The following is a 19,794-nucleotide window of genomic DNA, read 5'->3' as shown; positions in this document are numbered from 1 at the left end:
GAGTAAAGAGAACTCTAAAGAATAATCTAGGGCGGAGGGAAAAACCCAAAGCTGGAATTCCAACTTCAGTGCAGAAGGTGTGCTTGCGCCCATAGGATGGTGAAGTTCTCGGCATGCCTTGGCCAAAGCTGGTCCACAGTTGCTGGGCAAGAAGGAAACACCCCTCTGCGGTGCGGGCGGGTCCGTGTGGTACCCACAGAACCATGGGGATGGGGTCGGCAGTAGGAAACCTTCTCACTGTGGTGCAGACGGATTGAAGGCTTGTGAGAATTTGCCCATATTTCCTGACACTTGACTGGCGAGCCGTCAATGGGATGCAGCAAGAATTTGATGGGGGTGAGTGCCCTGGATGTCCCTCACACTCCGCTGGCAGCCGTGCAGTAAGAGCAAGAAGCCAACAGAAATACGTAAGAATAAGAGAAGCCCCTTTGGCTACAGTGCCCTTCCAGCGCCCCCTACTGACGAAGTTTTAACATGGTGCCAGTTGCAAAGAAGAAATGCTTAACGGAGCCCATAATTTACAGCTAACGTATCTCAGGGCAGGCAATGAAGTATAGGTTTGGAGCTAAGAGGGAATAAATTGTAACTGGTACAGTCTGACAACCAACCAAAAATTATCAGTCAGGCAAAGAAGAAAAAAATATGATCTATAATGAAAAGAAAAATCAATCAATAGAAATAGACCTAAAAATTACACAGATAATACAATTAGTAGACAAAGGCAGTAAAACAGCTATACCATACCCCATATTCAAGAAAGTAGGGAAAAGATTGAGCATGTTTAGTAGAGATATGGAAAATGAAAAAATATTACAACTGACCTTCTAGAGATGAAAACTATAATGTTTGAGGAAAAAAAATCACACTGGATGGTTTTGATTCCAGATAAGATACTGCAGGAAAAAAAAGATGAGTGAAGTTGAAGACATAGCAATAGAAACTATCCAAAATGAAACACAAGGCAGGGGGGAACAGAAAAAAAATGAATGGAATCATTTCCCTACTCCCCCTATTTCCCTAGGTCAGCAGTGGATTTTTTTTAAGGGACAGATAATAAATATTTTAGGCTTCTGGGCCACTGGCTTTGGTCAGAGCTACTCAACCGCCTAGTCAACTGTGCTGGAAAGCAGCCACGGATGACATGTAACAAACGGACACGTCTGTCTTCCAATAAAACTTTAGAAAGACAGGCAACCAGCTGGTGGTCAATAGTTGGCTGACCCCTCCCCTAGAGCATCCAGTGGTTGTCCTGACTGCTCATGCAGCACCTCGAAAGCTGAGAGAGGCTGCCTGATCCCATAGGATGAGCGCACACTGCAGATCTCAGCACCGTCTCCCTCTCGCTTCTTCTTTTTCTGACCCAGTCTAGCACTCTCCTCTCAGCTCCCATTCCCGAAGGACAGCTAGCATATAAGTGAATCTGTTTAGCCATTACAGTGTGCTCCAAAAAAAGAAAGAAAGAAAGAACGAAAGAAAGAAAGAAAAGAAAAAAGTCCTTAAAAGATATTCACGACCTAACCCCTGGTACCTGTAAATGTGACCTTATACGAAAAAAGATCTTTGCCGAAGTGACTGAGGATTTTGAGATGGAGAGATTATCCCGGTTTATCTAAACGCGATCATAAGTGTCCTTGAAAGACAAGAGCAGATCTGAAGATGCTGGTCCTGCAGCGAGGTGGCCACGAGTGGAGGAAGGCCAGGATCCTCCAGCAGCTGCCAGAGATAAAGAACAAGGGTCTCTGGAGGGATCGTGGGCTTGACGGCATCTTAATTTTGGCCTAGTGATATTGATTTTGGACTTCTGGTCTTCAGAACTGAGAAAGAGAAAAATGTATGTTGCTTTAAGCCACAGAGTTTGTGCTGATTTGTTACAGTAACCCTAGGAAACTAATACAACCACGTAGCGATCATCTGCAAAAATTATCTGTGAGCATCAGTACAATCAAATGGCCTCCCTCCATCCTAGTTAACAGGTTTAGAGGTAGGTTAAAGGAGGCTTTCTGGAGCCTTTGCCTTAACCTGAAGCAGGCCCCATGGGAATAGGGAGGCTGCCCAGCCAAGGAAATGGACGGAACTCTAGCTAAGGAGCCAGGAGAGTGTGTTCAGGTCCCGCCCTGCCCTCCTCACTGGGTGATCCTGGACAAGTCCCAGCCTTGGATTCCTTACCTGTAAAACTCCCAAACTGGGGGAGAGAAGGTTTCCCTCCCGTTGCCAGTGCTCATTAGCTTCAAAGGTATGTGGATGTGAACCCTCACGCAAACTTGTGCTGCTTGTACCTTTGAGGCAGGAACCCCAATTCTACCACGGGCAGCCCCCCTGCTCCAAGGTTAAGAATAACAATGATGATAGCAGCTAACCTCTATTGCGTGCTTGATACGTGCCAGGCGCTGTGCTAAGCATTTGATTTGTGTCCTTCTCCAGAGATGTGTATGAAGGTGATAGTGGAGTTCGTGTGTTGGAGCCAGAAAGATCCATGCTGGGTTCTCAGATCCACCCACAATTAGCTGTGTGACCTCAGGGCAAATGACTTGGCCTGCCGAAGCGTCAGTCTGCTCACTTACGAAATGGCGCTGCCTTGAGCTATCTTCCTGGGAGGCCACAAGGATAGGATTTAAGCAAAATGCCTGGCATGGTCCTCTTGTTATAGTTTGTTCTTTATAATGAGTGTTGGACTCATGGTGAACACACATGTTCGTATGGGGGGTGTCCTGAAGCTTCTCAGCGCGGAAACATCCAAGTGCCACTGGCATCCACCCAAAAGGCACTGCTTCCACTTCCAGCCCCGCCCCACGGCTGTGGGACTATAGACTCTCCTGTGACAGCACCTAGACACACACACACACACACACACACACACACACACACACACACACACACACACGGGATTTTCAGGCAAGAGCTGAGCAACTCATTTTCCCACCTAAAATTTATTCTCCTTTCTTTTCTTATTATAGGCTGGGGCAAAGACATGATAAACATCCTCTGAGTCTGGCAAAGAAAAACAACATGAAATGTGATTTGAAACTGGGAGTAATCACTGTGTCTACAATTCTAAAAAAAACAAATCAATCAAGGAGTGGCTTTTAGAGCCAGTCTTAAGTCACGCAGAAGGGTCCGAGTTAGGAAAAGGGGGTTACGCACACCCAACAAGTCACTGTTTTTTTCCCTCAAGTGCTGCTCTGCTTTTTTGGACTTCCTGTTCTAGTTAAAAGTCCCATTAACCCCCAGACCCACTGGTCCTAGACCCAGGGGTGCCCTCAATATTCCCCTTCTTGTTCCATCAAATCACTGAGTCCTGCAACTCCTTTAAAACAACAGCAATAAAGTGCATGTGTGTGTAGGGGAGTGGGGTGTGGGGGGGAGTTCTGGTGGTGGGTTTGTGGTTAAAGAAATTTGGGACGTGCTCCTTCTATTGTTCTGACTTGGAGAATCCCTGGCATATTAATACATTAAAGGATTTGATACATCCTGCAATTAAAAAAATGAAAGGACACATTAACCTAGAGTTTTCCAAAGGCATTCTGCCATGGAACCCCTTTACGCTGAGGATCCATCACAGTGTAAAGGAGGACTGGGGTTCCTTGGCACACAGTTTGGGAACCCCTGGCCTTCTCGCTCCTGTTGTAGGTCCTCGGCCTAGCAGGCAAGCCCCTGCCTCTTGAGTTTCACCTCCTTTTATGCTGTATGTCAACCTTCTTTTCCAGCCACACATCACCACTCACGTTTCCTCAGGTGCGTGAGAGTGGATGCCAGTGGCACTCCATGCCCTTACATGAGCTGTGCCCTCAGGCCGGAGTGTGGTTCCCTCCCACGGGTGCCTCAAGGACTAGCTGAACTAGCTCCTGCTTTGGAAGCGGTTTCTCAAGGTTTCTAACCGGAGCTCATTACTCCTTCAGTCGCACCAGCCCTGTACCTGGCACTTAACCTGTAATACAGCACGTCTTTCTGTGTATATTGACGAATATGTATTTCGCATGCTGCCCCCTGCTGTAGGCTGTGAACTTCTCGGACAGACTGTGCTTTCTTTACTTTAGAATCAACGCCAAGCACAGGGCCTGGTACACAATAGGTGTTTGCCAGCTAGACTTCCTATTGTCTTCTAGCCTATTTTCTTCATACGTTTTTCTCATAAAAGTAATCCACGTCCATTGTGAGATTTAATTATACATACATATATATTTAAAGAAGAAATCCCATAATCCTAGAGGGATCAGATGAATGATCCTCAAACTTGCATTAGCATAAGAAGGACCTATGTGAGCTTATTTTAAACAGAGGTACTCCTCTAAGTGCCCATCAACATATGAGTGGAGAAGGAAGTGGCACATATATACAATGGAACATTATTCAGCCATAAAAAGAATGAGATCTTACCGTTTGTGACAACATCGATGGACCTAGGGGATATCATGCTAAGTGAAATAAGTCAGACAGAGAAGGACAAATACCATATGATTTCACTTATATGTGGAATCTAAAAAACAAAATTAATGAACAAACAAAACAGAAACAAACTCATAGGTACAGAGAACAAACTGATCATTGCCAGATAGGAGGGGATTGGGGGGCTGGGCGAAAAAGGTGAAGAAATTAAGAACTACAAATTGGCAGTTACAAAATAGTCATGGGGATGTAAAGTACAACGTAGGGAATATAATCAACACTATTGTAATAACTAGGCATGGTGTCGGGTGGGTACTAGACTCATCACGGTAATCATCACCTCAGAAGGTATACAAATGTCTAACCACTAAGCTGTATACCTGAAACTAGTATAATATTGAATATCGACTCTAATTGAAAATTAAAAATAATAAAGATGCTCAAACCTCAGCTACCCGACTCAGCTTCTGCCCCAGCGTGTGTGTGCACACGTGTTTAATAAACTTCCAGTTGATTCTAAAACACATCCGTCATTAAGAATCACTGCTTAGGTGATTTTCAATGTTTTTGTACCATAAACAAGCCTGTGATGAACATCTTTGCACATAAATCTCTGTCTGTGGGTCTATTTATTGCCTCAGGATAGATTCCTAGAAATGAAATTACTGAGCTACAGGGCAGGAAGGTTTTTAAAGTTCTTGGAACAGTTATTCTTCAGAAAGATTGTGCCACTCCCCCCTCTCCCACCAGCAGCTAATGAGGGTGCTTGTCTCATCACACCCCCATAATTATGGCCGCTTTAGACAGAATACAAGAACAGTTGCTATTAAATGTGAAAGAAAAATTGTCTAGCTGGGTGGTTTTTTAAGAGGGACATTTAGCAAGCTTTTGATGTATAATTACTGTTTCAGCAAGCTTAGGAACGCACAGGCTCATTATTTTATTTTTGCTCATGGTTGGTAATTTTACCAATGCTGTGAACACCCATCATTTCATCTGTTTTCCTGGGCTCATGCTGCCTGTGTGTTTTCCTAGAAGATTCTCTCTCCCTCTCCCTTCCTCCCTCCCTAGATGCTCACACCCACAGTGCAGACAGGGGCCAGCTGCCCACCATCTAGAACATTGCTCAAAGCTCAATGTTCTTAGTTATCTTATTTCACATTTTCTCTCTTTCTGCCTCCATCCAACTCTGACAAGCAAAGGTGGCCCTGGCAGAATTTCTCAGTCTGGACCTATCTGCACCTGAGCGAGAAGCCCTGCTGAGCCAGCCTTAGAATAGAACAGGCCACAGCTCCCTCCCTGTGTCCAAGGACCAGAAGGTCCCCAGGAACTCCACTGGAGTAGGGAAAGAGAAGATCCCAGGAGGAGGAACAGTGGCTGACTAGTCCATGAACAAGAGCCATTCAAATGTTAAATGTGTTTGTCCTATGACACAAGGTCCCAGGCTAGAAATCACACCCAGAGAATACTCACACATATGCATAATGCTGTTTGCAAAGACTTTCCTTGATGTTTGCAACTGGGGGGTTGGGGAGAAGCCCACTAATGAGTAACTGGTTAAAAAAGTGAAGGTCCCTCCATCTTATGGAATACCAGGCAGTTGCACCGGGTAGTTAAAAATAATGAGGCGAAAAGGAAAAAAACAATCAGGCAGACCGGTATAGATGACAGGAAAATATCTACTATTAAATGAAAACATCAGGCAGAAGGAAAATATGTTCAAATGATCCCATTTTTGTAAAAGGAGATGCTTATTTTATTCAGCCAACATTTCACGAGGACCTATTCCACGCCAGGCACCACGGATAGAAAGGCAAACCACACAAAGCCCCCAGCCTTGTGGGACGTGTGTAAACCTGGGTTTGTAACGAAACAGAAACAAGACTGAAAAGGAGTGTTCGCCCTGATTCTTTCCAGGCAAGTGGATGGGAGCAGCGACATGGTTTGAATGAAGGTTTTCCTCTCTGAGCTTCTACATTTAAAAATTTTTTTTCCACAATCAATATGCACTGTTTTTGCAATTTAAAATAATATGAAATGAGGAAATTAAATAAAGGGGAAATGCAGAAATGGAGCCCATACGACATCCAGGGCTTGAGATGCTGATCTGAGCCTGACTTTCCTCTTCCACGTTCCTCGGCCTGAGAGCCGAGACAGTCTCGCTTCAGCTTCTCATTGGCTCATAGCTGTGATCTTTAATTGCTGAGAAAAAGGAGCCAGAGGAACAGAGAGAACCATAGCGGGGGAAGTTTCGAGGTTACGCCAGCTATGACTGGCCCCAGGCCACAGGTCTCCTGAAGCAGGTCCTTGCCACTTAAGGTATATGCAAACACGATACCTCTTCCTAATGTGAAAATGTTCAAGACTTCGGAAAAGTTACAAGAAATAGTACAATGAACATTTGCGTATCCTTCACCTAGTTTCATTGGTTGTTAACGTTTTGCCATTTACTCCCTCTTTTTCTATGTATTAATTTTAATTTTTGCTGAATCATTTGAAATGTAAGTATTTCAGACATGATGCTTTATTCCTAATATTGAGAACGAGGACATCCTACATAACAGTATATTATCGCTCTTGGGAAATTTAACAATATTATCCTAGTATCTAATATATACTCCATATTCAGATTTTCCCAAGTGGCCCAATGTCCTTTTACAGCTTCAATTTTAAAAGTCTGGGATCCAATCCAGGATCATGTGTTGTATTTGGTTGTCTAGCCTCTTAGTCTTCTTTAATCTAGAGCAGTTCCTCAGCCCATTTGGTTTTTTGCTGATGTGGAGAAAAGTCCATGCCAATTGTGAAAAGTCCAAACTGCAATTACATGGATATCATACTTGAATTCTACACGTTGTCTGGGTCTTAGAAATGTAAATTTATTATGCCACCACTAGGTGGCGCTCTCGACAGGCCTTGACCCTCAAAAGCCCTTGTGAAAGGGCTATTGAAGACAAGCAAACTCGTTTTGTCTCCAACAGATAAGGCTCTGATTTGGTAAAGCATATGATGTTAGAAATGCCTGCATATTTATTTATAAAGGTGGCATCCTTTTGAGCATGACTTCTCACGTATCATTCATAATCGTATTGTTCATAAGTATTCTGATTTAGTAGGACTGGGGGAGAGGTCCACATTTCTAACAAGATGCGGGGCGATAGGGTGACTGTGATGCTGCTCGTCTGCAGACCGTGCACACTTTGAGGAGCAGGACATTAGAACAAGCACATGAAGAAAGATTTATTTAGAATTAGGCGACTTTTATTTTTATATCGTAATCAGCATCGAAGCTGATCTCATCTACTGTTCCTCCCCTTCCTCCCTCCATCCCAGGCCTTTGACCTCTTTGCTCTGTACCTTAAGGCTTTTGCTGTACTTGCTCCCTCTGCCTGGAAAGCTCTTTCCCATGATAGCCTTCTGTCCGGTTGACACGCTTGGCTCCCTCAAGCCTCACTCAAATCTCACTTCTTAATGAGGCTTAACCAGACCGTCTTATCAATACTGACACCTGCCCCCATCCCGGCTTCCGGTTCCCTTTCCACGTGCTTGATTCCTTTTTCTATAGCCCTCATCACCCTCTCACATGCCGTATAATCTGCTTATTATGTTTATTGTTTATTTCTGTTTCTCCCCGATAGAATCTAAGCTCCACGAGGGTAGAGATTTTTTGAATTTTCTTCACTGATAGATCCCAAACACCTATAACAGTATCTAGCACATAGCAGGTACACAAGAAAATATTCACGCATCTTAATGGGAACTTCAAGATAAGGAAGCCCGATCCCCTCTTTTTGTTAATAAAGAAATGAGCTCCAGGTCCTTGACAAGACAAAGACTTGCCCAAGGTCACTCGGACTGTAGGCGTATTTTCTCTATTCTTCTAAACTAATATAATCAGAAACAGGACTTGTTTCTAGTGGTTAATTTTTAAGTTGCGATTTTAGTTTTTATTATTTGTGTTAGGCCTTTTCCAAAAAGGATCTGAAGTAGCCAACTAGATAAAAGGTCATATAAAATGGAACAGTTAGGAATCAAAATGGAAGAGATATCATCTAAAGAAAGAGGGAGTCCACGTAACGGGCACTTGACAGCACTTAATTACTCTGATGGATTGCAGAACTTGGCTCTAAATTCTTTGGCATCTGAGTTAAACAGGAAGCACGTGGGACTGCAAATTGTTCGTGGCTGACCCAAGAAAGCCTGAGCACTCAGCAGGGACACGTGTCCAGAAGACATTGGTACAGGAGAACTCTGTGTAACATCTATTGGGCCCCAAACTGGCCAGTGATTACCAAGAAACCCAAAGTCATGGTTGAAGAATGCAGTTCTTTTATCTGGGAAGACTAAGAGCATGACATTAAAGCACATGATGGCTCTTACGGCGCAAATGAATTCTATTCTGATATGCTAACTGAAAATAAAGCTGAAAACTAGAGGGTCTAGAAAAATACATCATTCAATATGTCTAGGAATATCTTTAACAAATATCTGACGTCTTAAATCTTTGATGAACCTCGAACCACGGGCAATTCATGGATAGAATTTTCATATGTTCAACAAATACTTAATGAGTTTTTACTATAAACATTTTCCTTTTCCCACTTCTTTGCAGGGCATACCCCAGGCACAGATATCTCTAGGGCAGAGAGGACAGGAAGGGAAAGCACTTTTGTTTCTTCAAGTTGCATAAAGTATTTGCCAGAGTTTATCATGTGGCCAAAAGAGAGAGAGAGATTGCACATTTGGTAACTTCACCTCTTCAGGCCACTAGAAAGTCGTCCTCCACCATTGAGCAGGGACAACAGCTGTGGGTCCCAGGCCTGGCAGGTCCCAGGTCTGGCTGTGATCCAGGCTTGCGGCTAGGAATAGGACCCCGGATTTAGAATGTTACATTAGTGTAGTAGGGTGCCTGCGCCTAGAATATGTAAACATAATTCAGCTTATTGTATCACGCATGTGTGGCTGAATGCCTCTATCATACTCAGATATGTGTGGAGCCCATGCAGTCCCCTGGGGAGCAGAAAGCGAGCACAAGAAGGGGAGCAGAAGAAGAGCAGAAACAGAAGCGCGCTCCCCTCAGTAGAACTGCGCTCCCCGCAATAAAGTTGGTGCCTGCCTGTTTCATTCTCATGTCGGCTCCTCGTGCATTGTTCTAACTGGGCGTCTCACCATCAAAACCTTCCCTTCTCGATCAGCTTGGCCCAGACGATTGCTCTGTTTTCTACTGATGCCTTTTCAAAACTCAGTTATTTTACAAGCCTCTGAATATCCATCAACATATTTGAATAAATGACAACACATTTTATTTCTTATAAAGCCCTTGTCTTTTTTTTTTTAATTTAAAGATTTCTCAGGGCATTTTTTTTTTTTTTTTGCCCGGTGCACTTAAAATTTTTTCTTTTGTGGTCAAATACACATAATGAAATTTCTTATATTGACTATTTTTAAGGGTATAGTTCAGTGGCATTAAGTACATTCTCACTGTTGTACAGCCATCACCACCATCCACCCCCATAACCCTTTTCATTTTGCAAAACTGAAACATTAAACGGTAAGCAAAACGATTCTCTTCTTTCAGCCCATAGCAACCACCATTCTTTCTGTCTATATTATTGGCTGCTCTAAGTACCTCATATAAGCGGAGTCACATACGACTTGCCTTTTTGTGACTGGCTTATTTCACTTAGCATAATGTCCTCCAGTTTCACCCATGTCGTAGCATGTCAGAATTTCCTTCCTTTTTACGGCTGAATAATATTCCACTGCATGTATATACCACATTTTGTTCATCCATTCATCTGTGGATGGACACTTGGGTTGCTTCCTATGAATAATGCTGCCATGAATATAGGTGTACAAATATCTGTTTGAAACCCACTTCTCAATTCTTTTGGGTGGATACTCAGAAATGTGATTGTTGGATCATATGGTAATTCAATTTTTAATTTTTTGAGCAACCACCATACTGTTTTCCATAGTGACTGTACCATTTTACATCCCTACTAACAGCGCATGATGGTTCCAATTTCTCCACATCCTTGCCAACATTTGTGATTTTCTGGGTTTTGTTTTGTTTTGTTTTTTTGATAGTAGCCTTCCTAATGGTTGTGAGGTGGTATCTCATTGTGATTTTGATTTGCATTTCCTTAATGATTAGTGGTGCTGAATATCTTTTCACATGCTAATTAGCTATTTGTATATCCTCTTTGGAAATGTCTACTTAAGTCCTTTACTCATTTTTAATCAAGTTGTTTGTTTTTTTTGTTGTTGAGTTTTAGGAGTCCCCTACATCTTTTTTTTTTTTCTTAACCGCCTACAGCGCCTGGTATTCCAAGGTGGTCTCCCAGCCAAGTACTAACCAACCCAACCTTGCTTAGCTTCCAAGACTCTATATCTTCTTGATATTAATCCCTGATCAGATATATGACTTGCAAATATTTTAATATATTTCTCAAGATTTTTCTTCTCTCTGGTGCACTTTAAACAGAAGTCACTGTGACCATGTCTTCGACTGAGCCCCCAGGGCACTCTGCCACCGCCCATCACAGATGCGTCACAGGCACAGAATGTTCTTTCTCCCCGAGCAGCCCAGAGAGAACTAACAACACGTCGCACCTTACTTAGCAAACGCCTTGCTGCAGAGTTCCTGGTGGAGCAAAGCCCTTGCCTCATGTCTCAATCTTCTGGGCCATTCCTAAATGATCAAAACCTCAACTGTGAAATCTTCAAATGCCGAAGGGTTTCCTGAAATAATCAACAAAAGCGTCATGAAAAGAGAAGGGTCCCCACTTTGCCGTATTGTTCTTTAACCATGCCGGAGGAGCGTCCTGGGACCGAGGCTTGTCTTGGCTCAGGGACTCCCACTTTTAATTAATGGCTGGTGGCGTGACAGGGCTGCTAGAGCCCGTGGCGGATTCTGGGGGGCGGTTTGCCCTCTCTTTGGAAAGCACCAAAATCCATTCTTTTTCCTTTATCCAGGACCCAGGCCCAGGCTCCTTCACAGTCCCAAAGGCGGAAGGTTTTCTCGCGCTGCAAATTCTGGCCCAAACAACCCAAGCTCCGAGGAGGGGGGTGTTGGTTGTACCAGGAACGCGTAAAACAGTTTCTGGCACTAACCAGACCGTCCCGTGCCAAGAGGTTCCAGGAAAACCAGCACATCCCAGGACTGAAGGAAGTAAAGCAGCAATAGGGGATTTTTCCTAATGAATCCAATAAACCCTTGGAAAAATAATCCACCAAGGGTCAAATACAGATAGAAAACAACTTTGCAGGCTTTGGAGGTGTTTTTTTTCCCCCTAAAGAGGAAAACAGAAAATATTCCATGTATTGATTCTCAAAATAAATCATTGGAAATATAATACTCATCTATAAACATAAGAAATACATAAACTTCAGTTTTCTATTCTGGCTGAGTAACTGGGGGCGGGGGAGAAAAGGAAGAGATAAAATGGAGGAGAAGAAGGAAGGGAAAGGGGAGAACAGAATGGATGACGGATGAGAGGGAGGGAGAACTTTGAAGGACATCGGAGAAAGAAACGTGATATTATCAGAAGAAGATACACAAAACACAAGAGAGCGAAGCATAGTGAGAGACTGAGAATGTTCGAAAGATATTTAAAGGTAAATCGCTGTTGCCATTCATTCCGATTTACGTGCATCTTAGAAACGTGACAAGTCGGAGCTGCAAGGACATGAGTTCATCAGGTCCTATTCCTTCTGTCCTGGGTTGAATAGGGTCCCCCCCAAATTCACGTCTACCTGGAACCCCAGAATGTGAGCTAATTTTTTAAAAAAAGAGTCTTCGCAGATGTCATTAGTTAAGGTGGGCCCTAAATCCGATGGCTGGCATCTTCATGAGGCGGCCATGTGAAAACACAGGCACACATACATATGGAAGGTCATGTGACAACAGAGGCGGGGGTGCGGGGTGCAGTGATGCTGCACAAGCCAAGGGACCCTAAGGATTGACAGCAACCACCAGAAGCTGGAAGAAGCAAGGAAGGATTCTTCCCTAGAGACTTTGAAGGGACCACGGCAGAGTCAACACCTTGATTTTGGATTTCTGACCTCCGGAAGCTGTGGGAGAATAAACTTCAGTTGTTTTAAGTCTGGTGATTTGCTGTGGCAGTCCCAAGAAATGAACATACCTTCGTGTGCAGGAGAACCTTAGGATGTATGACATCTCCATAGTCACAGAATCACCTGCTAGCCAATCTCCTAATTCAACTGCCTTTTACTTTCCTTTAAGACTTTTATTTGCTTTCCAGCATCCTTCATCTTCTGTGGACATGGGAATCAATTTTCTCTTCTATTGTCTAAGTTCATTTTGAAAGAAAGATTAATTTTCCATTGCACTATGAAATCTCAATAAAGGGACAATTTAGGCGTTCGAAATACTTCAAACTATGACATTTTTCAATAAATTAACTGCCTGTTTTTTTAGTATTCCAAAACAGTTGAATACTTATTACTTGTGAGAGATGAGGGCTCTTTTAAACACTGAAATCACCATTTATTTTTTTCTTCTGAGCAATTTTTTGAAGGCAAGCCAAGTCCTGCTGGGGGCATTGGAGTCTTTGATATGAAATGGGTTAGCCACACTTTTGGGGTTTTCAGCTGACATCAGATCATATGGCACATACATGAAGTTTTCAAAATTAATTTGTAGTTCTTAACCCTTTTTTGGATCATGTCTCTGAGACACTGATAACAGCTATGGACTCTCTCCCAGAAAACTGTGTACTCTCATTTCTTGCACCTAGTCTCAGGGGGTTCACAAACACTATGCCCTGTCCCCAACCCCCATCCTGTGGACCCCAGTTGTGGAGACTTTACATTGTGAGGAAAAAAGGTGTTCTATGGAAAGTAATCTCACAGGGCAATCTGATCATAAATTCCTAACTCGGTTGGGCAGGTCATGGTGGGTAGTCACACCCCAGGCATATAACTTTTGTAGTAAAAGGTCTATCTTTGCCTTAAGCAAGCCCTGTCCATTGTTTTTGTGCATCTAGGTTATCACACCTTTGAACTTCTAGGTAACCACCCTCAAGAGAGCACATGACCCTGTTAACCATCCTATCATCCAATCCCTGCATCGCTTTCTCCCACCTTCACGTAATCTTCCTTACTTTTCCTCCTTAATTTCAAATGCATAAAAAAAAAAAGCTGCAAAACTGTTATTCTCTGGAGCATTTGAGATCTTGTTCCCCGACCCATGTCATCAGTTTGGCTCAAATAGACTCTTACAAAAATTCTCCACAAATAGCCTGGTGGGCAGACATCTCTCTCCAGTTCACCTTTTCGCTTGAGCTGCATGGGGTAAGCAAGGGCCAAAACCGGCCTATGGCAGAGGTTTTCTCTCCATGCCAAATCACACTGGTGGAGTCTTAAAAACAGCCGTTCTCAGGAGCTGAGTTCTTGCTGAGTGACTTTTGGAGATCCTCTCCTAAGATGCTTAAAGACTACTGAGTCAAGTCAATGGGAGTCTGGCAGAATTTCCTGGGGGACCACAGTGGCTTTTTGAAGAGGACTAATTGAATCCTAGGGCTGGAAGGGGCCTATCAGCTGTCTTCCTGCTATTTCTCTAGGACGCCATCCTCTCCCTGGCCTCACGGCCTTGGCACGAGTACCCATTTTGTCGGCCATGTTCCCCACCCCACTTTTTCCACCTGGTACCCTCTACCTGCCTCCAGGTCTTTGGTTAGACCCAGCTTCCTCTTCAACACTTTCCCTGGTTCCCCAAAGTCTGTCAGGAGCCCCTTCCTTGTACCCCCATTTGCTTTGAATTTCTCTATCACAGCTGTTGTCCTACGATTTGTACGTGGCTCTCTACTCATCTGCATGTTGCAGGGGAGCAGGGGCCACGTGATTTTTATAATCTCATTACCAACAATGTCAGGAAACAGCATGATGGATACAAGCCCGTTAGGCAAAACGATTCCCGATACTTACTGCGACTGATGCCGTCTTATGAAGCAAGCTGACTACCCCTTCGTCCTGGGAGGGGTGAGCCCGTATCACTCGAAGGGAATACTCCTGCAGAGGTGAGTGGGCCCATTACATTGATTACTGCTTTGGATTTTACAGCTCTTAACGAGCACGTGCATGCCCCTTGGCTGCCCCATCGCTTTTGGGAGTGTGGAGATTTGTTGTCTTGTTGGCACCCAAGGTGTTGCTTCTGTCTCTAAGTCCCCTTAATAAACTCTCGATATGATTCTGGAGTTGTTGGCTTCTTTTTTTGGTCTCTTGGCCCTAAGAAATCTTCCCCACAAAGCTCATTGAGTAAACGAATAACTGGCTGGTTCAATGCAGGGTTTCTCAACCTTGGAACTATTTGCCCTTTGGACTTGATCGTTTTTGTTATGGGGAGCTGTCCTGTGCATTGTAGGACATTTAAACAGCATCCCTGGCTTCTACCCACCAGATGCCAATAGCACCCCCATTCAGGTGTGACAACTAAAACTGCCCAGTGACCCCTGAGAGACAAAATCACTCTGGTAGAAAATGATTGTCTTAATGAATGGATGTTGACCTCAGAGTCACCTCGCCCATCTTGAGTCTATGTCAGGGAGGGAGAGTTCAGTTGATCAGTTAATGCTGATGGAGCAGTCGGTATGTGCTCAGCGAATGGAGGGCTGACTCCTCACGGCTCTGCAGAGGAAAAGCATTTCCCCGCACCTTTATTGTGGAGCGTTTTAAGTCCTTTGACGGCCTGTTACAACGTGAGGACACGAGAGGGAGCTCTAACGAATGAGTTCCACCTTCAAGAAAGACGGCCTCTCCCGGACACGAGGGACGGCACACCTGTTAAGGGATGAGCTCAGACGTCGGTGCCTGGTGATGCTACCCAGTCAGGACACCTGAACCAGGATCCTGGATTTAGAAAGATTTTCAGTCACCGAATCTGTTATGAAAGATCCCTGAATATATGGCTTTCTCTTCAGAAATATAGACAGAGGGGATAAATAATTAAAAACCCATTTATGCTTCATAAATAAGTCATGAGCAGTAAGAACAGGGTCTTCCCAGCTTCCACAGCAATGGCCCTGCTCTGGTGACAGCAGTGGACTGAGGAGTTGACCTGGGGGCTCTGGCCTCTCCCCAAATCTTCAATACATTGACCGTCAGACTTCAAGGTCATTAGGGATCATCTAATCCTTTGCCTCCAGCCTGAGTCCATGGCCCTGAAAACTGGGAAATTGTGTGACATTTTTGTGTTGCACCTTTATGTGTGTGTGTGTGTGAGTCCATAGCTTTCATCATATTTTCAAAGGAGTCTAAACTCTCCCAGTATTAAGAACCGTCTGTCTATAACTCATTTTAAAGATGAAGAATGTGAAGCTCTGAAGTTAAGAGGTTCCTTCAAAGTTCTGCAGCCGGAATCTGGCAGAGCCAGCATACACTCGGGTCTCCCTCTGCTTCTGGCCCCGTGGGGGTGGCGCTCTGATGGGGCGGTGTCCTGTGGGGCAGTGAGGTCTGGTCTGAGGCCACTGGGCACATGGGTCCCAAGGCTTAGAGGGACAGGAGGGTGCTTTATCAGTAGAGTTGCCAGATAAAATACAGAATCCTAGTTAAATTTGAATTTCTGATAATTTTTATAAGTATGTACGAAACATTACATGGGACATACTTATACTCAATTATTCATTTATCTGAAATTCAAATTATCTGGTCATCCTGGGTTTGGGGGGGCGGGGTGTTGTTTTCCATTCAATCTGGCAACATTATCTGCCAGGGACAGCCTAGGAGTCTTCAGCTGGGAAGCAAACACCAGCCAAGGACATTAATGAGTCAGTGTTTGAGACTCAGGCTACCTTTGGCCCTGACTTCGATGAAGGGCACAGAGGTCTTTGGCCTGTGTGTGACTCAGCCTGCTGATGAGACCTGCTTGGTTCTATGACTTCTGCAGGCCCGAGGAGTCCTTGAGCATGACAGATATCCTATATGCATGTGGCCTCTCAGAAGACGACATTTCACAGGTCTGTGAAGAGTAAAGATCAAATTTATTTAATACAACACCCCTCAGGGTCCCTGCAGCTTTGTCACTGAAGTGGATGGAGGGAGCAGTCTCGGTTAGGTGTGCCCATTAGTGAAATTCCATTGCAAAATGGCCAAAGCCCCTTGTCCACTCACTAAAGACACCATTGGAAACATCTTAAGACCTCAGGAGACTATTTCTTTAGCAAGGAATAAATAAAAAAAAAAATTAGTGAGAAAAATATGCATTCATTTTTCTATTAAAAATAATATTTGCTGGAGGCAACTATCTTCCTGACTTTCAGCCTTCAGCATGGTAGAGGAAAAGAAAGAGTATAAAAAAACAGCTCAAGAACATCTGTGCCTTGTTTAACTTCATTTTCTATTTTGTGCATTGCCCGGAATGAACCTTGTCTTCAAGTTGACATTTCAATAGGGTCGCTCCCAAGCAGCTTTGTTTTCCCATCTGTGGTGGGCAAGGTCATAAAGGGGACAGAGTGCAGCTGTCTGGTCAGTGCTGTGCACTTCCAAAGAACAAGGAATATGCAGAACCACAGGCCTTTGACAGACCAAAGACAAAGAGAAAAACTTGCGCCTAAGCCAGGCCATTTGCTAGTGTGGTTGACTGCAAAATAGAAACAAAAACAAAAAAAAAAACAGGCTTCTGCGTATGAAGGTACTTGGAAAAGTTCTTGGTCTCTTTACAAGACAAAGTATTCAAGTTTCAAAATATTCCAGTGGCCTGCTGACTCTGAACCTCCTTCTGCTGCTCTCCACTCACAAGGATGCTCCCACTCGGTGGGAGGTGGACTGTGTGGGAGATTAGCCAGCCCCTCTGGATCTCTTTACACCCAGCGTAAATGCAGTGAGACGTCTTTAAGAACTGGTGACTTGGTCTGAGGAACGGCTACGTTCAGTGGGAGCAAGGCAGGTTCAGAAATAAGTGCACAGAGCTCTGGGAATCGAGAATCATCTGCTCTTCTTGGAATGTAGATGTCCCTCCGTGGAGCAGGGTCCGCTCTCGCAGTTCTAAGTTCCATCAAGGGAGCCTTCCGTTCTCTGGAGTGACAAGAGACGAGACAAGGCATGGTATGGTCACACCCTTCAGGACTGAAGACTAGTCTGGTGGAAGGACGTGCAGAATTGCAGACAAGCACTTCTCAAACGAACTCCACAGCAGTGCTATCATCTGCTGGTACCCTGTGGGGACAACTCCTGCCCACACTCATTTCTCCCTCACTCCGGGCCTGCTCTGTAGGGCCTGCAGCGTCTACTTCCCACATACGTGTTGCACATCAGACTATCAACCAACTTCCTCAAGCACCCACTGTGTGCCCGGCACTACGTCCCATGGGTGTGACACTTACCAGCAGAGGAGGATAAGTAAAGTTAGGAGAGACCTGGCTTCCTGCTCCCACTCTGCCTCTCATAGGAAGTGGACTTTCTCTAGATGTGCTTTTATTTCAAAAACGAAGGACTGAACTCAAATGACCAAACTTAAATGTTTTAAAATGATACGATTCTGCCTTTAAAAGAAATGAAATGCTGATAGGAACAGATATTGTATGATTCTACCTACGTGAGGTTCCCAGAATATCCAAATTTATAGAGACAGAAAGTAGAACAGGGGTCGCCGGGGCGGGGGTCAGGGGAAAGGGGGAGTTAGTGTTAACCAGAATTTGGTTTGGAATGATGAGGACGCTCGGTGGGTGGGCTGCGACTGGACTTAATGTCACTGAACTGTATACTTAAAAACGAATAAAATGGTAAATTTTGTGTTGTGTTTTGTGACAATAAAAAAAGTAAAACAAAAAAGTTTCCACATGCCATCTTGTAGTGTTCTCTAACTGCTTCATACAGTTTTTATGTTACCTGCCCACCTGTCAGTGACAGAGCCCACATCTGACCCAGGCCCTGTTCTCTATGCTGAGGATGCAAAGCCTCTGCCCCCATTTATATCCTGCCAATTATGGGCAAACGATGCTACCGTGAAGTAGAAAGTAAAGGAGGTCCCAATAAACCATAGAGGATATTCAGAGGCAGTGCGAAGACCCTAGCTGGGCAGCCTCCAAGGTGGAAAGGATTTTGACAAACAGATGGAGCAAGGGGCAGGAGTGGAGCATGCTGGGAAATATAGGAGTAGAGGGGCCCCGGGCGATGGTGAGCCCTGAAGAGCAAGCAGCTTCTGTCCACGACCCTGGACTCTCTATGAACACAGGCAGAACTCAAGCAGGCAGGAGGGGAGAAGCTGTGGGGGCTAGCCAGCATCTTGGGAACCCCATGGTCGTGCTGGTCAGCTCCCTGACGGTGGGGCTGAGATAGAGTCCTTGCTTCATTCTGACCCTGTTAGGTCTGAGGAGACTCTGGGAACAAGATGCGGGTCTTTGGGCTCCAGCCAGAAGCCCAAGGCTCTGCCTCCTCCTTGGCAAGCAGGCCAAGGGAGCTGTGCTAGCCCCAGGGGGCTGGAGGCCCGCCAGCCTGGCAGCTGCCCTCGCCCCATTTCCTCTGCTCTGCCGGAGGGGTCACCTTAGTGTCCAGCCTTTCTGTGGGCCCCAGACCAAGTCCCTCCCCAGACACCTTTGCTCTGTTCTGAGGAAAGTGAGCACTTGGGGAGCTGCTACAGGACCCGCCCCACACACAGGAAGGGCTGGGCCACTGACAACTGTGCCCTGGAAATTTTAAAGTGTGGATTGAAAAGAGGCCACATACTAAACCTGACAAGCCCAGGGGAGGCCAGCATGGTGGGCCCTACAAACTCAGAGACCGCAAATAAACACATAGGACAATCTGAACATAAAAACTCCTAGCTAAAAGCAGGTCATGGCGGGTAGTCACGTCCTGGGCCTGTAGCTTCCTCGACAAAGGTCAATCTTGACCTTAAGTGAGCCTGTCGATTGTCTTTGTGCATCTAAGATAACATGCCCTGAGAATGTCAGAGTAATTTCTTTTTGTAGACCCCTCAGGGCACAACCCACCGCACCAGAGCACAAGACCACACAACTCATTGTTATCTTGTTCTCCCCCAATATCATTTCTATGTATTATAAATGTTAATTATTAACTGTCCTATACCCACCAATGTAAAAGAAGTATGTGTCCCTCCATTTTACTTTTATCCCATCCCACAGATTTCCCCGCTTTGCTTTCCCCCACCTCCTTCATCCATCACCAAGGATTCCATGGAACCCTCCTTATGTCTCCTCCTTTGATTCTAATGTATAAAATAAACCACAAAACTGCCATTTCCCAAAGCATTTTCACAATCCGTTGAGATTTTGCTTCCTGGCAATTGTCGTCAGTTTGGCTCAAAAAAAAAACTCATTAAAATTCCCTACAGGTTTGGATGTTTCTTACGTCGACAGAAGTAAAGGTTAACACGCTCACATCCAAGGCCCATGCTGGCCTATGCTTAAATCAGAGGCCAGCAGTCAGCCACCC

The 19,794-nt window shown here is 44.7% G+C and overlaps 1 protein-coding gene across 6 annotated transcripts in view; it reads right to left on the bottom strand.

Annotated features, from left to right (window-relative positions):
- Positions 1–16,361: 16,361 nt before the first annotated feature.
- Positions 16,362–19,794, bottom strand: part of PECAM1 (platelet and endothelial cell adhesion molecule 1) — a 51,357-nt gene continuing 47,924 nt past the window's right edge. For all 6 annotated transcript variants that reach the window (XM_039859134.1, XM_039859135.1, XM_039859138.1 and 3 more), the window contains one exon: positions 16,362–17,415. Coding sequence is in view for 4 of the 6 variants with exons in the window: in XM_039859138.1 (XP_039715072.1) it covers positions 17,386–17,415 (30 nt within the window). In the remaining 2 variants the exon portion in view is untranslated. The remainder of the gene's footprint in view (positions 17,416–19,794) is intronic.

This window comes from Pteropus medius, unplaced genomic scaffold (assembly GCF_902729225.1).
Source record: "Pteropus medius unplaced genomic scaffold, Ma_sr-lr_union100, whole genome shotgun sequence".
In the NCBI taxonomy this organism is placed as follows: Eukaryota; Metazoa; Chordata; class Mammalia; order Chiroptera; family Pteropodidae; genus Pteropus; species Pteropus medius.
This window is presented reverse-complemented; position numbering and strand designations above follow the sequence as displayed.